Source organism: Ambystoma mexicanum, chromosome 8 (genome assembly GCF_040938575.1).
Source record: "Ambystoma mexicanum isolate Mex_15411 chromosome 8, UKY_AmexF1_1, whole genome shotgun sequence".
Lineage (NCBI taxonomy): Eukaryota > Metazoa > Chordata > Amphibia > Caudata > Ambystomatidae > Ambystoma > Ambystoma mexicanum.
In genome coordinates this window covers 50,839,691-50,861,969 of record NC_090929.1, presented here as the reverse complement: position 1 = coordinate 50,861,969, position 22,279 = coordinate 50,839,691, and the positions used below count along the sequence as shown (strand labels likewise).

General features: G+C 49.1%; 1 protein-coding gene across 3 annotated transcripts in view; it reads right to left on the bottom strand.

Moving 5' to 3' along the window:
* Positions 1 to 22,279, bottom strand: part of FUBP3 (far upstream element binding protein 3) — a 320,256-nt gene that overhangs the window by 105,624 nt on the left and 192,353 nt on the right. For 2 of the 3 annotated variants that reach the window (XM_069609266.1, XM_069609264.1), the window contains exons 6-9: positions 20,500 to 20,557; positions 9,086 to 9,248; positions 8,049 to 8,147; positions 4,759 to 4,863 (exon numbers count right to left, since the gene is read on the bottom strand). In XM_069609266.1, the coding sequence (XP_069465367.1) occupies positions 4,759 to 4,863; positions 8,049 to 8,147; positions 9,086 to 9,248; positions 20,500 to 20,557 (425 nt within the window). The remainder of the gene's footprint in view (positions 1 to 4,758; positions 4,864 to 8,048; positions 8,148 to 9,085; positions 9,249 to 20,499; positions 20,558 to 22,279) is intronic. The other variant, XM_069609265.1, reaches the window with a different exon arrangement.

Sequence of the window (22,279 nt, the reverse complement as noted above, 5' to 3'; positions counted from 1 at the left end):
CAGCGGAAGAAAACTTCAGCATTGTTGAGCCAGGAAAGCAATGCTCAGGATCTATTGTTATTGTTATTGTTATTTTGCACTTATATAGCGCCTTATATACCATTGGTATGGTCTGAAGGCGCTTGTAGGTTGAACGCCCTTGGGAACCGACGTTCAGATCAGTAGAGAGAGTAGGGAGAGTCAAAAGGTGCGTGTGAGCACCGGGTATGTGTGCAGCTCGTGCGGTATTCGTGTAATAGCTGCTTCTTAGCGGTAGGTGTGGTGGTTGAGAGATCAGGAGAATGTGTTCGTTCTGGCAGGATTTATCCGGAACGGATGTGGCTGCGTTAGGCCTGAGGAAAACGCCTGGCTGGGGGTGTGGAACCAGCAGTGATTACATAGAATGATGTGGAGTAAGCGGCGGAATGTTGGTATGAGAACAGTTATACCGAATGGTGTCATAGTATCTCTGTGTTCTAGTTGAGTGGTGATGTAAGGAGAGAGTAAGCATGGTGGTGTGGTATGATCGGTTCTATGCTCTTTCACTGAGCACACTTCTAATTGCAACTTTCCCAGAGGGTACTGGGCGTACTTCTAAATACAGTTTTCCACAGAGAGGCTATTGGGCACACTTCTAGATTCAGTTTACTAGAGGCTATTGGGCACACTTATAAATTAAACTTTCCAGAGTGTCTATAGGATACAGTTCTATAGTCAACTTTCACAGATGCTATTGGGGACACTTCTAAATTCAACTTTACAGAGCGTCTATTGGATACACTTCTATAATCAACTTTCACAGAGGGTATTGGTTGCACTTCTAAATGCAACCTTCACAGCGATGCTATTGGGTGCAATTCTAAATTCAATTTTCTACGGAGAGGCTACTGGGCGCACTATTAAGTCAATTTTCGGAGAGGCTTTTCCAGAGAGGGTGTTGGGAACACTTCTAAATTCAATTTACTAGAGAGACTATTGGGCACACTTCTAAATGCAACTCTCAGGGAGGCTATGGGTACACTTCTAAATTTCACTGAGGGGATAATGGACATACTTCTAAATGCAACTTTCATAGAGTGTCTATTGGGAACCCTACTAAATTCATAGCGAGGTTATTGGGCACACTTCTAGATGCAACTTTCCAGAGTGTCTATTGGGCACACTTCTAAATGCAACTGTCACAGAGGATCTTGGGTACACTTCTAAATTCAGTTTACCAGACAGGCTATTGGGCACATTTCTAAATTTATGGAGAGGCTATAGGGCACGCTTTCTTAATGCATCTTTCACATGTTAACATTTATAATTCCATCTAGATGCGACGCAGGCCGATATTAACAACTCCATCTAAGTGTGGATATGCTAACATTCACAATTCTATCCAAGTGTGGACATGCTAACATTCACAATTCTATCCATGTGCGGACATGCTAACATTCACAATTCTATCTAGGTGTGGACATGCCAGTATTCACAATTCCATCTGAGAGTGGGCATGCTAACATTCACAATTCTATCTAGGTGTGGACATGCCAGTATTCACAATTCCATCTGAGAGTGGGCATGCTAACATTCACAATTCTATCCAAATGTGGACGTGCTAACAATCACAATTCTATCTAGGTGTGGACATGCCAGTGTTCACAATTCCATCTGAGAGTGGGCATGCTAACATTCACAATTGTATCCAAGTGCGGACAGGCTAACTTTCACAATTCTATTCAAATGAGGACATGCTAACTTTCACAACTCCATCCAAGAGTGGACATGCTAACATTCACAATTGTGTCTAAGTGTGGACATGCTAACATTCACAATTATATCCAAGTGTGGACAATGCTAACATTCACAATTCTATCCAAATGAGGACATGCTAATTTTCACAACTCCATCCAAGAGTGGACATGCCAACATTCACAATTCTGTCTAAGTGTGGACATGCAAACATTCACAATTCCATCTGAGAGCGGGCATGCTAACATTCACAATTCTATCTAAGTGTGGACATGCTAGGATTCATAAAACTTGAAAATCCATGCTAACAATCATGTTTGTCTAGATTTGGCGCAGGCTAGTCTTTGTGGTTCACTCGTGGTATGGTTAGCATTATACTGCAGGCAGTGTTTGATGTCCCGCCATTAATAGGTTTGGGCTGGTGGTCACATCTCTAATAATGCATGGTGCAGGTCTGTAGCAGTCTAGGCCATTGATAGGTAAGTTAGAGTGGCAGGAACTTTCTGGAGTAGAGTGATTGCTCTACTCCCCACCCATGCCACACTCACGGTTTTTGTTGGTGTCAGTTGGTTGCTGGCTTCCTTGGCGTCCCCTGCGGACACCTGCAGACACTTTCTGGAGCCGCCTCTGTTGGAGCCGCCCTTGGCCTCGGGGCTGCCGGGCAGAGGGCTGCCCTGGGAGGACAAGTGATGAAGGGCTCACGGCCCAATCAGAGCGGGGATGGGCGGGTTGGGAGGCGGGAGGGGAGCGGGAATCAGGAAGAGGGTGCGGGGTGGGGGAGGGACGCTCGGAGGGCCTGGGGGCCCAGTTGGCGCCCGAAAAATAGGCGGCGTGCCCGGATGGGCTTCCTCACCTCGCGCCGGCTGCCTGCAGTGAATGCAGGGGCCGGCGCGAGGAGGGTCGCTAGACCCTTTCAACCTGGGCTCACGGCCCAATCAGAGCGGGGATGGGCGGGTTGGGAGGCGGGAGGGGAGCGGGAATCAGGAAGAGGGTGCGGGGTGGGAGAGGGACGCTCGGAGGGCCTGGGGGCCCAGTTGGCGCCCGAAAAATAGGCGGCGTGCCCGGATGGGCTTCCTCACCTCGCACCGGCTGCCTGCAGTGAATAGCAGTACTGTAGCAGGCAGGGTCAGTCTGCAAATTGTTTGGCTAACACAATGGTGCAGGTAGTATCCATGAACCATGGCAATGATTAATGATGTTGTCTCACAGGTCAAAGGTCAAAATCAGGTGCAGAAAGGCAAGAAAGTGGTAGTATGAATGCAGGCAGCATGAAAAGCCAATAGGGAAGGATTGTTTGGGATTCACTCAAAGGCAAGGCAGAACTACCAGAGGAGAGCTAGCTGGTCTAGCTAAACAATGGGCAGCATAGCCCACAGCAGCTTCTTTGGGAAAGACTAGGCTAAAGAGGTCATTTGATGAATATTTTTCAGAGCCAGATGGCATGGGAATGTTAAGGTATTTGTACTGCGCAGTGTCACCAACAGAATTGGTCCCCAGGCGGATCTGCAAACAAGAAGGTGAGGTTAGCCAGGTGAAGAGGGAGTAGAAAAGTGGTGTCCTGTTGGCAGCTTCATTTCCACTGTGCGCAGAGCTTGCATGTGAATACTGGAACGATTAGAGTCCTCATCTGCTGGTGGTGCAACTTGCGTTTGTTGCGATGTGGTGCAGTGCGTGCAGTTTGCTGTGCGAGAAGGTGGTTGTGTGGATTGTGAGAGTCAAGCAATCAGAAATTTGAGCTTTTGGGTTAGTGGGTTATATGTCTTAGTCCTTGTAACTCTTGTTTCATGTATCCGGTTGTCCTATGGGGTAGGCGTATGGTCTCTTTCCTGTGCATGTAATTATTAGGAGTGACGGCGTGGCAGCTGTGTTATTGTGTACCAGGCAGCGGAGTGCATTGTCTCCCCCCCCCCCAAAATCTGGTATTGCTGCTGCAATTTTACAATCACCTGCTCCCTTCCCATCCATTTCCTGCCGGTGGTCCATTGCAGCCTGTTTTTACTTTGTAGACCAAGGTCTTATTGATAGATCATACTTACTCATTCCTTTACAATCTCTCCATGACAGTTCTTTGGTATGATTCTAGTTTCCCTATCTTTCAGTTGGTAAGTTGATATCCCGTAGATTGTTCTGAAGAATCTTTGGGACTGCAGCAACAAAAGGGCTCCAACCTCTTGCAACGCAGGCAAGGAGCTTTGGGGAGACTAGGCCTTTGAGCAGGAGAGGAGATCCAGTGGTCTACTGGATCTGCAGTGGGTGGAGAAAAGTCAGACTACCTAAAGGTCACCTGGAAATGGAGAGCCTCATGCATTTGGTGGATCAAAGGGGCTGGTGCAGACCTTTAGTACCTCAAGCAGCAGAAGTGCAAGTTCAGAGTTCCAGCAGTAGAACGGGTAAAGGCTCCGCTTTCATCTGAGACAATAAGTGAACCTAGCACCCAATCACAACACGCAACATTCAACCAGTGGCGGTGAGCCAATGACAGACCATTCCTTAAACAAAAACCCAGTAGGGCTCCCACATAATGGAAAGAAATACGCAATATCCCAAACAGGGCTCACAAGATGCCAATCGGGAATGGATAAATCTTGCATCAAACTCCACAGCCCTGATACACAGGCACCATGTGACCAAATGTGGCACTTTCCTCCCTTACATAAGAGTCCTGTGACCACCCCCCCACTCCCTGTTTCCGGTCAACAAGTTAAAGACTACCTTCATGTCATGACAGGAAGAACTCGTGAAACCTAGCCAGGTAAAATGGCTTCCATAAGGTGGAAGCCACATTACACAAAGAAAAAGCTGCCATGAGCCTAGCCCCATGACCAAGGGTGCCTTGTGGAACTAGGGGGGTAGCCCTGCCTCATGAGCAAAGGCCATAAGGCAGCTCACCAAGACAGTTACTCAAGTGGGCTTTACATGAAGCCTGGATCAGAGAAAACCAAACAACTGGGAAAGAGCAGGATTCAAAGTAATAAGGCATTACACTGCCACACATGCAAGCACACTGGCAACAATAGACTTTGAAAGATCAGTCAGAACACGTACCTCAATGCTGCTTCCAGTCATCCGGGAACCAAAATCACTGCGCAAACCTCGGAAGTCTGCCTGATCCTTCTCTCGGATGATCTCAAGAACCAGGTCTCTAGCTTGCTGTCAGAAAGGAGAACAGATTGCTTAAGAAAAATCTATACAAAAGTGGTTAAACCTCACTAGTGCCTGACTGCATCTGCTACCAAGGTTGAATATACTTTCTAGGCTCTGGAAAGTCATTAGGCAGCCTAAGATCTTAAATGTTACATTACAAAAGACAGGATGGGGCAACCATCCAACATGGCACAGGTAAAAACATTCAGATGAGGGAAAAACCAGAGGCTGTCTGAAGTAGACATTTCAAGGTGGTCAGTAAAATATGCAGGAAGTATTTTGATACCAGCGACTGAGCAGACTCACTGTTCTGTAGTATTGAAAACTACAATTAGTGGGGGGGGGGGGGGGGGGGTGGGGGAAATCGCACCTATTATATCCAAAACGAATAGTAATCTGGTTCCAAAAGTGAGTTTTTCGGCTTGCTGCAATGCACGGCGTCTTCATAACCACTGTTCAGGTTTCTGCTTTTAAGTCAACAGTTCACAACTATGAATCTGGCCCCTTTCAAAAACCATCTGAATGTTTTCTACTACATGCATTGCATTTTGTAGATTTGGCAACACTCCAAGCACCGTACTGGGAAAAGCAGTTTCCGGTTGCATAATTTCCTCCAGTCAAAACAGATCAAATTGCTTTTAATTTTAAACCTGCAAAAACTGGGTTTCCAGATAAATGCATCTTTACCCCATGTCCTCACTCTACTAAAATAAATTGACAACCAGCTGTGCCAAGGAGTTGGCAATATCTGTCGTCACTCACCTCCAGCACCTTCTCAGCAGAATTCACATCCTACATCAATCCTCTGCTCAAAAAGACCAAGTACAGACCCATCTCAAATAACTGGTAAATAACTAAATTAACCAACTGACATACTCTACTGCTTCCCAGAAGCCACCTAATCCTTGATCCACCCCCTCAGCCCAATCAGGTTTCAGCCCCTCCCATACAAAGTCTAGGCAGGATTCAGTTCCGCAGGACGATCATAAAAGATGGCCTCGGAAGGCTGCGCCACACTGATCCTACTGGAGCTCTCAGCAGCATTTTACACCATTGACCACTCCATTCACAGAATGTACAACCCTGGCATCAGGGACTCTGCCCTCAATTGGATATTCTTCATCCCCTCCAACAGATCAAATAGTACACATGCCTCCTTCTCTGCTACCCGCCCAGTTGCCCATTGAGTGCCATGCAGGGTGCCCCTCCCCTCTTTAACCTCCACTTTAGGCCCCTTCCCTCACTCAATCCCATAGTCCATAGTGTTATTAAACCGACACCCAGATAATATCAATGAGCCCCACTTCCGCCTTTCCCAATCTTGCAAAATTGAGAAATTGAATTCTGACTGGACATACTACTCAAACCAAGAAAAACAGATCATGCTCAACGGGAAGACCAGCCTTAACCACCCCGTGCTTACTCTCCCTAGGCCCACCTCCATTAGTAAAAATCAGATGCATTAGTACATCAACGCTGTGATAAATTGTTGCTTATATTCGCATCAGCCGACACCTTCTCCTATCCGACCTTCACACAGTGTTATAGTCATCCTTTCACGCCCAGACTATGCAAACTCCCTAAAGCTAGGGGTCAAGCATCTGACATAAGAAAACTAGAGTACTAAACCATTGTGAGGCTCCTCCTAGCCCTAGGACCCAGATAACATACACCCACACCCTCCATTGTCTTTCACCAACTTCTGATCGGGGTATCCATGTTCAAGACAATGTGCATCACCCATCGTGCTCTTCAAAAGCTAGGACCGGACTACATCCAGCAGAAAACACTACAGGCCTAACAAAGCCTCATATCATGCTCCGCACTTTGCCACTGACAAAATTAACCAGTATTGGGCTCCTCAGTCCAGGAACATCTGGCAAACCCTCCCAGTAACCATCCGCAGTATAGAGGACCATATCACCTTCAGGAAGGCTCAAATCCTGGCACTTCCCATCAGCACCTTCAGACAGCCTGGATCGCAGTCGTGCACAAACTATCCCCCCCCCCCCCCCCCCCAACCTCCACCTGGGGGAATCTGGCCCACACCAGTGAATACATTTTAGGTGAGACAGTGTGGCGATCGTATGGCCTACTTAAGTACCAATTCCAAATGTCTGTCCATTTTCAGCAGACCCTCGTGCACTGCATTGCATCCCAGGGAATCAGTTATGTCCCACTAGGGGTTGACTATGCACAGCCTCGAACCTCTGCGATACACACGGTTTGACTACAGCCACCCTAAACACATCACTCAGCCCGACTGCCACACCGAATAGAATACAACAGAGTTGCACACAAAAGTTAGTCCAGCTGCTGACATAGCTGGACTCTCCACTCCTGCTGTGACCTCCAACTCCTGTGACAATTTCACAGCAGGGACCCCCTGATAATTTTGTGCTGCTGTTCGGGACCCATTCACACCCTACGGCTATAAATGCACACATTCATTGCACAACCCCTCAGACTACAGTCTTCCAAAGGGTGTTCATCTTCCTAGAGCTTTGAGGCCATACCAATTGCAGTGGGCGCTATACAACTACTACATAACGGTCTAGGATTTCCCCCTTCCTAGTAACCGGTTTGATGGTGCCCTGCAAACATACTTCAAGGATAGCAATGCTGTGGTTATACAGGACAACTTTTGAGTTCACTTAAGGACAGGCGCTACAGCAGTTTTCAAGCAATCAGGAAAAACCTTTGCTGAAATCTGTGATAAGCTTCCTCCAGAAGAGCATTTATATTGCTATTAAGTCAGTGGTAGCATTAGGATCTGACAAGATACATTAGGCCATAAACCAGATTCTGCAACTGAACAGGTCAGCCCTAGCCCAGCTTGCTACATACACAAAGTAATGACAGAACTTCACTTACAGATCATGAAAGGAGTATGGTTGTTGAGGCTACATTTGCAAATTGAATATTTTACTCAGTCCCCCAACCCCCACTTCTGCCTTCCCATTTGCCATCAGGGGGTTGTTTACATGGTTAGGCTGAGACTACAGCGATTCCAGTTTGGTTGTAGAGCCCTTGTGATTGGTTTAGTGCATACATGATCATAAGGTTGCTCCCTAGATGGGATCATCCTCAATAGTCCAGGGCCAAAGATGGATTACATTGTACTCTCCAAATAGCCCCCCAATCGACAAAGCCAGTGCTAGCTGAAGGTAGCAGAGGGCGCAAGGACACACCTGCACTTTGTAGGGGTCACCCGTGATCCGAAGAGGCTTGTCCGCTCCTGTTGGTAACGGACCATCCTGTATCATGATCATTTTCACACTGGTTCTCTCCTACAATAAACCAACATGACAGTATGAGTTACAAACACGTGTCCACATCCCCCACCTCCATGACGGCTGCAACACAAACCGAACACACATTTCAGGACCTTAAACAGCGCAAAACCCATTCCTTCCTTCCTTTAAAGGGTCTATTCTAATCAATAACCGGGTCAGGCTTCCATTTCTCCTTTGCTCAACAGCACCTCACGCAAAAACATTTGCAATAGTCTGCATGTACGCGTTGCCATACGAGTTGCATTTTGGTCAGTGGGCTTATCATTCAATATACTCCTTGCAGTCACTAGGGTGCACACAGAGGGGTTAAAGAATGGCCTGTGTTTTAATGGCACAGTATAAAAGTGCCCCGCCAACCAAATAAAGCACAAAACTCATCTTTGATCCGAGATGGCAGCCCCAACAAACTGGACATGTAAGCTGCAAAAGTCAGTTATCCATGGGGAGCTGGGTTGAGTTGGCATGTGCCCCTGAGCTAGGAGTCTTGCTCGATACAGCTAGTATGGGGTGGCCAAGCATGCTCTACAGCACCGTCTGACCTTGAAGCAGTATGCAAGGTTATTTATGCATTTGAACAAGGCCATCAATTGGTTGATGCAATTACAAAAACATGATCATACACTGAATTGAGGCCCTCCAATTTACACTGTTTATAGAGATTAAGTTACATGGGATGTACTTGCCAAGGAGACTGCTGCTTGCATGGTATAAGCCACATGGACGGCATGCAACAGGGCACCAGTTACAATGAGACCATAACAGGGACTACATGCATTAAAAAACGAATCTGAACAAAGCCCCATTGTGAAATGGTTATTTCATGTCCTGCCATCCCCCACCACCGAAAATGTACAGAGGTTAAGGGGCATTCCATTGCAACAGTCACCAAGAGGCTGGTGCGCAGAGAAGCTGCCCCAGCACAACAGACATACCTGTAGTTGTTTGATGGTTTCACCTCCTTTGCCAATAACAAGGCCCACTTTTGACGCTGGGATGAGGATTTCCTGAATTGTGCTACTGCCATCCATGTCGCTGTGGAAGCCTGGCCCATTTCGACAACGGTCCACTATCTGTCCCAAGAGACGCTTTGCCTGTCTGGAGGGAGAATGGAGGCTTAGGAGCAGGCAGAGGAGTGTGAGAAAGCATAATCACCAAATAAAAGCAAAGTGAGGATTTAGGACCTCATTTTATGCCACACCACCACATTAGTCCGAGTACCTATGCTTGGCCACAAGTTATCATATCATGCCCCTCCTCCCCAAGCAGGGGCATGGTCTTACACAGCAATTCACTAGGCCGTCATTTCTGAAAGCTCTGCACAGGATGTACTGTAAACAAGGGAGGAAAAGAGGGCAGCTCAAGACTACTCAGCCAAAGCAGGAGGCGATTTCACTGGTGCGACAACCTTAATATCTCCATGTACAGGCAGACTGAGGCCTGCTCCAGAAGGCAGTCACAGGACTGCTTTTCTATAGTTGGTGCGACGCCAGGAAGCCAGGTCTGGATGTCGGGGTTTTCAGTGTTGTCAGCAGTAGGAATTCTGTCTTGAAGGGGTTGAGCTTCAGGTAAGCACTGGACATTCAGGACTAGATCAATGTTAGGCAGGCCTTGAGCCTGTGGACATCCGATGGAGGTTATCTTGAGGTAGCACTGTATTGGTGAAGCAAGAAGAGCTCCAAGCAGTTACATGTAAAGATTGATCACATGGAAGATAATGGATCCTTGTGGGGGACTACTTGGTGATCTGGAGTAAACCATGTGTACAAACTGTTGGCCATTAGCAAGGCAGGATTTAAGCAAGCCAAGGATGATCTCCGATACCCATGCAGCGATGTGGATGTCTGCTGGGATATCAAATTCTTAAGAGGCGAATGAGGTAGGCAGGTTCCAGCTTACCTTCCAGTGCCTGCCCTAGGTAACCATTTCTCCCTATTTTAGAGGTTTAGTGCCATCAATCCACCTTTAGTTCCTGCTTAGCTTCCAGTACCTGCCGAGGTAACTGTCCCAATTTTGGCAGTTGTGCTTTAGTTCTTCCGGAAGCATTCTCGGTCTTGTGTGACGTTAATTCTGTTTAGCAAGCTTGGCCAAAACTTTGCCTTGACAGTATCAACCGTGCTGAAATTTCAAGGTTACTCACCGTAGTGACCACCTTACTCCTAGTCCATAGTCCCCTTTCCTCCATACTTGTGGGACATCTCTGTCTTGACTGGACCGGAGCACTTTGTAAAAAGCATCCAAATTTTTCAAAAATGTGTCCCTCTTTTTCGTGCACGGGGCCCGGCATGAGGCCGTAACCCCGCCCACCTTGGCACCGCCCCACGCATCGCCCCTCAGTCCTTTTCTATCGCAGGGTCAAAGAACCATTAGCAAGAACAGAGGAACCTTATTAGAGGCGGGCGTATGGAGGAAAGGGGACTATGGACTAGGAGTAAAGTGGTCACTACGGTGAGTAACCTGGTAATACTCCGTCACGTCCCCTTTCCTCCATACTTGTGGGAGATTCCCAAGCACTCCTTACAGGAACTATGGGGGGATAGAAATACCCCTTACTGAAACAGGTTCTTTAGCACAGCCTGACCAAACTGAGCGTCCGCTCTAGAGCTCATATCGAGGCAGTAATGCTTATAGAAAGCAGATGGGGAGGCCCAAGTAGCTGCTTTAGCGATGGACTCCCAGGGAACATATTTCTGAAAAGCAACCGCGGCTGCCTTGCCCCGCACCAGGTGTGCATGGATACCTTTAGGAGGTTTCAGCTTCGACGGTCAAAGACTGATACAGGTGGCAATCCATCTGGAAATAGATGCCTTAGACGCCGGCCTGCCCTGAGGGTTACCGAAGGTCACAAAAAGTTAAGAACTCCGAAGCTCGTAAGTCCTGTCCAGGTAGAACTTAAGAGCTCTTCAGACGTCAAGACAGTGTAGAACCCTTTCAGCCTCCGAGGCCGGGTTCAGAAAAAAGACCGTGAGGGAGATAGACTGATTCAGATGGAATTCGGTCACTACCTTTAGTAGGAAAGCCGGGTTTCTCCAAAGGACTAAAACCCAAGAAAGGATGCTCCATCGACAATGCCTGGAGCTCACTCTCCTCGCTGACGTAACAGCGACCAGAAAGGACACTTTCCAGGACACGTATTTGAGGTCAACCGTAGCCATTCGCTCAAGGGGTTTATGGCACAGCGCCATCAGGACTACATTTAGATCCCAAGGCGGGTGCGGACTACGAACCAGAGGGTAGCGGCATGTCAAGCCAGCAAAATGTCTTCACCACTGGGTTAGAGAATAACATAGGTCTGTAGAAAGGTAAGCGGAAACCGCTGAGAGAAGTCCTGCAAGACAGAACATGAACCCCTGACTCTGCTAGGGAGGATACGAAGGACAGCACTGTCAATCGTTGCCACCCTCGGATCCAACTCTTTCTCCAAACACCAATGACAGAACCTGAGCCATTTACTCTTGCATTGAGATCTGGTCGAGGGTTTCCCGGCTGCCTGGATAATGCACATGTTATCCGCAGACAAACTCAAATGCTCTAAAGACTTGAACTCAGGCAACATGCCGCCAAGCTGAGCAATTGTGGGGAGGGGTGCCACATCTGTTCCCCTTGGTGAAGATCGGGAGTTACTGGTAACCTGACCGGCGGTTACACCGACAGGTGTTGAAGTTCTGAGAACCAAAACCTGGCCGGCCACCACGGGGCTATCAGTAGAAGAGAACAGTTCAGAGTTCTTCAACTTCCAAATTGCTCGATGAACTAGGGGCAGAGGCAGGAAGGCATAAGCCATGTTGTGCCATGAAATCTCGAGAGCATCCCCCCAGAGAGGAGGCTCCCAGCCCCCCTCTGGAGGCATACTGAAGGAGCTTCTTGTTTACCGCTGTGGCGAAGAGGTCCACCTCCGGTGTGCCCCAATGCGAGAAAATCCATGAGAGGCCCTCCGCCTTCAACTTCCACTCGTAGCTGACCACTGTCCGCCGGCTGAGGGCATCCGCTGTAACATTCAGCTGGCCCGGGATGTGCACTGCAAGCAGCCAGACCCCATGAAGCACGGCCCACTCCCAAATCTGGATGGACAGGTCCACGAGAGGGGGAGACTTTGTTGGCCCTTGCTTTATGAAATACATTGATACCACATTGTCCGGTCTGAACGCCTTGAGTGCCAGAAAGATCGCCAGAAGCTCCAAATGATTTATGTGCAGGAGCTTGTCCTGATGCGACCAGAGGTCCGAAACCTGAAGATCTAACATCGCACCCCACCGCAAGGGAGGAGTCCGTCGTGATCGTCACCATGGGGGCTGGGTCCTGAAACCCTGCGCCCACTGACAGGTTGCTGAGAGATGACCAACAGTCCAGGTCCACTCATGGAATCCGGAATCATTATCCGTTTGGAATCCGGGTCCACAGCCTGACGCCAGGAACTCCGAAGAGCCATCTGGGTCAGTCTCATTTTGAGACAAGAGGAAGAGCCAGTACACATGAGGCCCAGAAGCCTCTGGAACCACCAGGCCGACATGCTCTCCGACTGCGCAAACATCCGACACGTGCCAAACCGATCCGCCATTCTGTCCCCGGTCAGATACGCTCGGCAGTCGATCGTGTTCCAACGAAAACCCAGGCAGATCAGGTCCTGCGAGACCGTCAGAGGCTTTCCGCCAGTTCACCGACAGCCCAAGATGTAGCAGGAGCTTAAGGAGAGACTGGAGGTTGCCCGCTTCTGCCAACGGACAAGGGCTGCATAAGCCAGTCGTCCAAATATGGATACCCTGGAGACGAAGATAGGCCGCAATCACCGACATCTTCGTGAAGACATGCGGCCCCGAGCTGAGGCCAAAAGGAAGCACCCGAAACTGGAAGTGCTCCTCTCCCAAAGAGAAGCGGAGGCATCTCCTGTGTGGATTCCAAATCAGGATATGCATGTACGCATTCTGAAGATCCACAACGCTGAGCCAATCGCCAATCTGCCAAGAGGAGCGAATCTGGCCGGGCGTCATCTTGAATCTCTTGGGGTAGGAAAAGATTGAACTGGGAAAGTTCTAGGATGGTGCGCAAGCCTGCCTGGTTGGGTTTGGGCACCGTAAACAGCCGGGAGTAAAAGCCCTCCCCTCGCTTCGCAAGGGGAAAGGGTTCCACAGCTCTGAGGAGCAACCTAGACCTTGAGGGAGGGTGAGCCCGACAGCTGAAAAGGAGGGTTGAGGGGTGGCGTAGTGGGTAAAGTTAAGCAGAAGCCTGCTCGACTGACGAGACCATCTGTCTTGTGATGGTCTCCCACGCCTCCCAATGAGACGCAATGCGTCCTCCCACCAAGGTCTCATGCGAGCGCGGAAAACCCTCATTTGGCAGGCTTATCGGTGGCGGTGCCATCTGAACCTGATGAGGAGGCTGAGGAGCGGGAGAAAAACAGTGTATGCTGTTGTCTACGGCGGTTAGTCCCCGCAGGAGTATCCACTCTGCGAGATTTGCAGTGGAGGAAGCCCCTAAAACTAGAGAAAGGTCGACTTTGCGACAACGGTCTCTGGGATTTGAAAGGAGCTTTAACCAGAACAGACAATGATTTAGCCGTCTGAGTGCTATCCTTGGTTTTGGTGAGCTCTGCATCAGTACAAGAGTGAAAAAGCTCCTTACCATCGAATGGATGGGCCAGTACCTTGTCTTGCACTTCCTTCAAAAACTTAGTGGCATGCAGCCACGCTTGCGAGGTATCAAGCCCAAGCATCAGGCCCCGAGCCGAGGTGTCTACGTGATGAGCCGCAGCCTCCAGGGAGGTCCTGGGCCAAGACCCTGGCACCGGAAAGGCCACCTCTGAAATCTTCCAACCTCGACCGGAATGTGCTCCTCAAACTCAGACAGACCTTTCCACATCCGCAGGTTAGCTCCCGCCAAAATCAATTCTGCATTGGCCTGCCAGAGCTGCAAGGCCGAATTGGCAAAGATTTTCCTCCCTAGGGAGTCCAGGAGTTGTCTTGTGGCACTGGTTGAGGGGGTTCCGATGGGCGATCAGGAGCCCCGTCGGCACCCTCAACGTTCTTGTCGTCTCCCACGTCGGGGTCCCTCCCGACAGGATGGTCTTCATTGCCAGCGCCGTGGCCTAAGACTTCGATCAGCTCCTCCTCAGAGGTTGAGGCCGAATCCACGACGACCTCCTGCCCCCCTTTTTTCTTCAGAGATTTCACGGAGGTCCTGTCAATGGGCATGAAAGAGGACTCCCTCCACGGTGGCAGGGAGATTCTGGGCCCTGAGGTCACCACCCCTGGTGTAGCCTCCACAGGCTGAGCCAGGGCCACCGCAACTGTCTCGATAGAGGCCTTGGCCGGATGGCTTTCACCACCTTAGGTGCGCTCACCGCCTTCTCCTTGGGGGGAGGGTCACCACCTCGCTCCCCCTCCGATGGGGCCTTCGAGCACGACCGGGGTCTCTCCAGGAGCTTCGCCGGGTGCTCGGCCTTCCTCTTACCCGAGCCAGAGCGTTGGCTCGTGGTTGATGGCGCCGGGGAGGATGCGCCCTGCCTGGCGCCCGTAGAGCCCGACCGTTCGGCGCTCCCGGTGCCAGCGGACGCGGTGCTTGGCCTTCTGTTGGACCCCCGTCGCCGGGGTGCCCTCAAAGGTCTTAGAAGACCGCTCGGACTTCTTACCTGACGGGCTCTTTCCTTCCAGCCAGTTGGTGAGATGCTGATGGCGGTCCTTCATGGTCCGCTCCGACATATTGCCGCAAAACGCACAGTCCTTCTCCACGTGCGTCTTGTCTGCATGCAGGCAGTAAAGGCAAAGGGAGTGTTCATCATCCTTAAAGACATTCTGAAGCTGGCATCCAGGGCAGACCCTGAACAGCTTTCCGGGCGTCGAGCTTCCCTTCTCCTGGGCCATGCTCGAGAAGGGCCTGAGAAACTTCTGGAGTCATCCAAAAGCGTGGCTCGAAGAAATCTTCACCCTTGAGGGGCGTAAAAGAATCCGACACGGGTCCCCGTTGATCGGATAAACGGAGCTTGAGGCTCTTTTGACCGAAAGAGAACATTTTCCTAAGAAAAAAGCGTGAAAAAAGCACTAACGCTCGAGAGCAATAGCACGAGGATCCCAACACTTGAAAGTGCGGTAAAAATCTGAAGATGGCTGCCAGAGGCGGGGCTTAGGGAGAGGGCAGTCATTGGCTGTGGTCAGTATGACGCAGAGATCAGTGATTGGTTACTACTACGAAAGAGATCAGAAACGAAACTGATACTGATTTTTCTTTACCGAGGATTCCCAGCCTGACGACGGGGAATATTCATGAGCATGTGAATTCATGCCAGACCCCATGCTGGAGAAGTAGTCTTCCTCTTAGCCTCCCGGCACTGGTACAGGAAGCCTTCCTTTTCCTCAGGAGCTAGTTGGCACAATCCAAGGCCCTATAGATAATGTGGCAAGGCTCTGGTTGGCGTGTGCGGGAGATACTCTGCTGCAGTCTAACCGCTGTCGCCGTATCCCTCGGGGGAGGGAGACGATGGATGCCAAGGATGTGGAGGATGAAGTCTCTTGTTCGGGGGTTCTCCTGGCAGCCCAGGTGCTGCTGGGTCTCCCGCCGGTGACAGGGGCATCCTTGTCCAAATCGGGGTGTGCAAGGCGTGAAGGATGTCCCAAATTTCCACTGTGGCGCCTGCAGCAGAAGAGACGGTGGCAGTGGCGTAATATCCTCTATATCCTCAACGCCCTGCTCCTAGTCGGTTTCTCCACATCTGCCTCGTCAGGGTCCCTCCCGTAGGACCTGGCCTCGACAAACTTTTCCAATTTGGTAATAACAGAAAGCTCCTCCTCGGAGAGGGGTGTCTTGCCCTTCAGGGCTACCGTGCCCCCATCCCCCTCCTCGATTAAGGTGAGACGGTTTCGAAGAGATGACCGGCATAGTCTTCACCAGGGTCTTATCTATGGGCAGAAAAGATTATTCCTGCCTGGAAGTCAAGGAAAAACTCGCCCTGGGGGCCGTCTCCTGTGAACCTGCATCAATGGCCTTCGCCAGGGAAGCCACCACTCCTTTAATGGAAGTTTTTGCCAGGTGAACCTGGGCCTTCATGACCTTGGTCGCGCTTGGGGCCTTCACCATGGGGGAGAGGGGTGGTCATCACCATGCTACCCTTTGGCCTTCTCCGTCGGAGCCGACTAAGACTTCCCCAGAAGTCTATCCGGGTGATCGACCACAAACAGTCCGGCAAAGAGGAAGTCCGAAGGTGCCTGATCTGGCTGCTGAGGAGCCCGCCTCAATGGCGTTTGGTGCCCATGGTGCTTTACCTTATGTTGGGCCCCCGTCATACCCTAAAAGGCCTTCGGCCGTTTAGCTTTCTTGTGGCTGGGTGAGGCATGCGGCCGGGACTCACCCCTAGCGGGGGCCTTTGTCTGGAGCCACTCGGTAAGCCACTTGCAACAGTCCTTTATGGTGCGGGGAACCATATCCTTGCAGAACGCACAGGCCTCCACATGCGTTTTGTCGTTATGCAGGCAGAGGCACAAGGAGTACCCATCATCCATGAAAATGTTCTGTAGGCCACACCCATGGCACATCCTGAACAGAGGTGTTGCGTCTCTATCCTCAGCCATGTCCACGCAGCGTAGGCCTCAAAGAATCTTCTGGAATCCTCCAAAAAGCGAACTCAATGAGAAATTGCCCTTGAGGGGCGAACGTTCTGAAAAATAGGTCCCCGTTTGTCGGATGATGGATCGATGGAGCTTGAGGTTCGACTGACTGAAAAATGATTGCAAAACGCAGTAAAAGCTCGAGCTATAGCACGAGGCCTCCCAACACTTGAACGTGGAGTAAAAATCTGAAGATGGCTGCCAGAGCAGGGGCTTAAGTAGAGGGCAGTCATTGGCTGGGGCAGTATGACCCAGAGAGATTGGTTGTCGGAAGAATGACAGTTCTGAAGTGAAACTGAAGCAGATTAGCTTTACTGAGGATTCCCAGCCTGACGGGGAATATTAATGACCATGTGAATCCATGCCAGACCCCATGCTGGAGCATGGGGCCTCTTCCTTTCAATCTTAGGAGAATCCTGGCTGTGGGGGTTTTGGAAATAGAGTTGCTTGGCAAGCCTTTCCAACATTCCTAGGTAGAGGGCGTTTGCGTTGTCAATTCTTGTTCATATCAGGGCTAGGATTGTGAGGATTCTATGTGAAAAGATGATGTATGGGAGCAGCCCCCTGAATAGTCTTAAGAGCTAGAAGCACTTCAGTGATTGTGTTGGTCCCATGGATAGGCCGCTGTTGTGGAAGTCGCCCTTCTCTAGAGGATCGTTGCATGCTCATCCCCTCCACCCCCTCAATTACCGACAGCAAATTGAATTTACTGTCATGAAATGAGTCATTCATAACGCACCTGTACACAATTGTTTCTAGGCACGACAAGACAGGGAAGACAGAGGAGAACAACTATCTTACTAAGCCCCATGAATCAGATTGTGCAAGTTGCTCCAAGTAACTGCAGCACGGCTCAGAATAAGTGCAAGAGTCGGGGTACTGTATGGTTGCAGAGACAAAGTGTGGTAAGGCCGGAGGCGGTGCAGGGGCTACAGGTGTGGAGGAGCCTGGTGCCCATTCAAATGGAGGGCTAGCTAGGCAACTAGTCAGCGCACAGGTATGTTAGCAGGAGTGAGGCAGAAGTGAAAAGTAAGGTCTTGAGCAGCTTCTGGAACCTCAGGTGGTCTGGCTCAAGTTTGAGGTAGGCCATTCCAGAGGGAGCCACCAGCAGGGGAGAGCAATCTACCACCCACTCTCTGCATGGAGAAGGGTCTGACCTTAAACGTTGGAGGTGGCTGAGCGAAGGTGTTTAGGAAGAGAGTTTGATGTAGTGCAGGCCCTGGCCCCAGAACTTGTGGATGATGCAGAGGGTCTTGCACTGGATCCTTGCAGCCACTGGAGATATTTCAGGGCTGGAGGGATACTATCCTTGGGCTTGAGGCCAAGCCCAAGTCTTGCAGTCCTGTTCAGGATTAGTTTCAGAGTGGAGGAGATAAAGGCTGTTGCAGTAGTCCATCTTACAGAACTAGGGCTCTGGAGACAGTAAGCAGGAGTCTGGGGGGGAGGGCAGAAAAGGAAAAATACCTGAGGTGCAAATTGTCAAAGTCAACTGGTTTGTGTACACAAGGCATGGGCATTTGCCAGGCACAACCATAACATTTGCTGGCAATTTGATGGTAAACTGGGCAAAGATTACCTGGGCATATGATGGCAGTGCGTGGCAAATACCAATCTAATACCTTTACACAAGCAACATTTGTGGCTGTCCAGTTTTTTTTTTTTTTTAAGTGTGACAGTCTATAAATCATTTTGCTGATGACACTTGAAGACATCTTTTATTCAACCCATAGCATATTGCAATTAAGCCATTAGCTACCAGCAGACTGATTAAAACACACTGGCACATCAAAGTTTGATGTTACTGCTTGATAGAGCTAGATGAAAGATCCGAGGATGTGTTTGGGCGGAGAGTGGCAGGTAGTGGGTGGGAAAAGGCCAGGTATTAGCATGGCAAAGGGCAGACAATGCTGTGTAAATATCCAAAATGGAAACCCACTAGGACCATCTCCAGTCTCAGGTTATTCTTCACATAGCTGTAGTTCAATGCGACACTTTAGCTAGGTGCTAACTATTTGCCTAAAGTAAAAAGAGCCCTGAAGACCACACGTAATGACAGTCTTTAAAAGAAAGTGCAACTCTGATCGAGACAAACTGCTCATGAGCAAATCTCAAGAGTAAAAAGCTGAAGTACTAAACGGCGTGTAGCTTTATTCACAGGGCAAATCAGGAACTCAATTAAGCCTTTGATGAGGCATACCAGGGCACTCGCGTGCAACGCAAGTCGGTGGCACTACAGCATACAGAGAAAGCTGCAAGTTAATACTGCGCACAAGCCACTGCTGCTGTGAGCGCTAAATGCATACGACAACAAGTACAGGCTGAAGTAAACTGCCTTAAGCAGTTGAGGGTGCAAACGAGGAAAAACCAGTAAGAATTCTGCCTCTTAGCAGGACACAAACCATATGCTTTTCTGCTCACAGTATGCTAGATGCAATGAAATGAGTAAGTCTGCCTTTCTGCTTTACACCCGGCATACAGGAAAACCAAAACATGAACAACTTCATAATATCAGGCAAGACACCAGACGCCGATTAGAATGACACCCTGCGGCCTGATCAACTGCCAGTGGTGCACTAAAGTCCCTGCTTCACAAATGCATAGGTAGTCCCACCTAGGCCACCTAAAACATTCAAGAAGCAAATTAGTCCTTGTACTGCATATGTAATCAAAAGCAGATCTCGTTTTATTAGCCACTAGCAAAAGTGCCCGCTCTCGGAACGGGTTCTGAAGCCAGATATGATCACTCATTGAAAATGAAAGATCCTGTAGGTAGTCGTTCTGCCTTACACTGGTGCAGTGCAGCTATCTTGGAAACCGTGCATCCTAGGGCCTTGAAGTGGTTGTGAGACCTAAAGCTTTGTTCCTCGTGTTGGGACCAGTCGAGCAACAACATTTTTTGTTTCCCTTTCCGGTGCTTATGGCTTTGACAGTAGGCCACAAGCCCACCAACACATTTCGATTTTCTGAAATCCGGGGAATGGGGTGTCCAAATATCATGGAGCCAGCATTGTCTGGAGGATCCCCAACTGGTTAACTATGCAAAATGGGGTGCAGATTGCTGTGTGTGAAAATCTATAAGGAAAAATGCTTCGCCAAGCCACAAACCAATCCCGCCACAGACATTTGGACTTTTATATAGATTTGCACATACTTACAGAACAATTCTTTATGGAGATTTTATTAAGCAGCAGTCAGATTTCATGCATGTAAATATGGTTACAATGAAACATGGGAGTGAAGGCCACTCACCCCATGCTCCATTTCCTCTGGCAGGATGACCAACATTTCCAGCAAAGCTTCCACACTATTGAGGCCCAGGCTAGCACATTGCATGAAGCTTAGCATTTGGATATTCATACATAACTTGAAGGATTTACAAAGGTTCAAGTCGAGGACATTCTGCGACTGCCAATATCTTATGCATACCTTTACCATACTGGATATGGATGAAATCAATTTACCCAGCAGCATTTTACTAAAGCAGCAGCTCTAAAGCACACAAGGTTATTGAATGGATCAAGAGTAACTAAAGGGGTTGCAGAGCGAAGGGTGGGTGGGGACAAGCTATGAACTCAGTGGGGCCCAGGAGTAGTGTGGTACATAATCACCAAGAAGGGTATCATGACTGAAATACAAAGCAATCGGGATGGAACTTTTTCCTGGTGACATGTCAAGGGGTTTCACATTTGGGGTGCCAAGCGGCAAATACCAAGTGTGCCATAGATTTGTTCAATATATATATTTTTTAAACTTACTCTATGCTTTCCAGCGTACCGGTAAGGACACAGGGTCTCTCTGGCATCCCACCACTGTCTGGAAAGAAAAAGGCAATAATAACAGTTATACATTTAAGATTAAAGTGACAAAGGTTGCAACCCAGGGAAGGGGAAATAACCATTCAAGATCTGTTGACATCCTGATCCCATGCAAATCAGCAGCCCCTGCTTGCCATGTGATTACATTCAAGCTGCACACCCAGATTAACCTTAAAATGCCCCCACGCCCGAGCCTCCTACTCCTAGAGGTTCAAGGCAACAAGAGGGAAGCCGCAGGTGTCCCATGCGCGCCACATCCACGCACCCGCCATGGCTAAACTACAGCAAAACAAGCACGGGAAAACTTCCATCCATGTTTAGCAAGTCCAATCAGCCAAGGCCAAAACATTAGCGTTTAGAATGTCAATATTTAAACAGTATGCCTCATACACGCTTTACTACTGTGCTTACAGCTCAGAACTGCATTTCGGTGGTAAACTGGCGAAAGATAGTCCAGGCCTCCGTGTCTGCCAGCGGTAAAAAATATTGTTTGCAGATTGATTACCACCCCATTCTGGGTTGGGGCATAATGAGAAGGGGTATAGATTGCTAGAGATGTGGGCATCAAACTGAAATGAGGCCGACAACAAAAACAAGTTGCTTGCTCTGAAGAGGGAAAACCCGACAACCACATCCAAAAAGCCATGCTGGGACATTTGCCTTTCACAGAACAAACATTTGATAAACCCAAGAAAAGGAACTGGAGAGGATGGCCGATGCAGTCTGGCCAAGTCCCAACTTTCCTTGCGGTACAGTCGAATCTGCCACGGTGCAATTAAAGGAATACACAAGCACATAACTCCATAAAAGACTGCAGGCACCCTACACAATTATATACATTGCACATATAGCCCAAGGTGTTGTAGAGGGCACTAGTAACAGCTTTGTGAGAACACTACCCTCTCCCTTCCCCCCCATAACCCTGCTGGGAGACAGGAAATGTGGGCGCTAACTGCAGCAGCCTTGAGGAATCACAGGTGGGGCTCCAGTAAGATCTGCCCAAATCATACCCAGTCAATCCACAATAAAAAGAACATTCTATCCCATTTCCCGATGATGCGCATTTTTCAAAAACTTAAAGGCATGGTCTAGTAAAAAATGTTATTTAACAAATAGGCAACAAAAAAAAATACTAGCATTCTCTTTTTTAAAACTTCCTATGTAAAATTTTGAGCTATTCAAGCTCAAAATTCGCAAAAGCAAGCACATGGGCGCATCCATTTTGTGATATGATGCCCTCCTGTGCTGGCTTTTTCGCCACTAATGAAGGAAAAGCCAGCCAGCTGTAGTAAACAAAAGCTACCGCTGGGTGGCTTTCCCTTCATTAGTGCTGTACGCGGAGGACGGGGACCGGAGACCAGAGCAGGAAAGCTGCAGCTGAATCTCGTTAAGTGCGATTTATTTTTTTTAAAAAAATAAATACTAGCTGGGTTTTTTTTTCCTAAGTTTTCCGGGCTGGACGAGCCCGGAAAACTTAGAAATAAAACCGCAGCTTTAAAAACATTGTATTTATGTTTGCGGTCGCTTTTGAAACGCCCACAAACGTTAGTGTTGGAAAACGCTGCGGTTTTTCTTTCCGAGTTTCGGAGGAGCCTGAGAAACTCTGAAAAACCGCAGCGTTTTCCAACACAACCGCGGTGTTTCTGCCTGAATCTGCTTTCCCATTTGGGGCTCTCGGGCTCCCCCACAGGGAGCCCGAGAGCCCCAAATGGGAAATCAG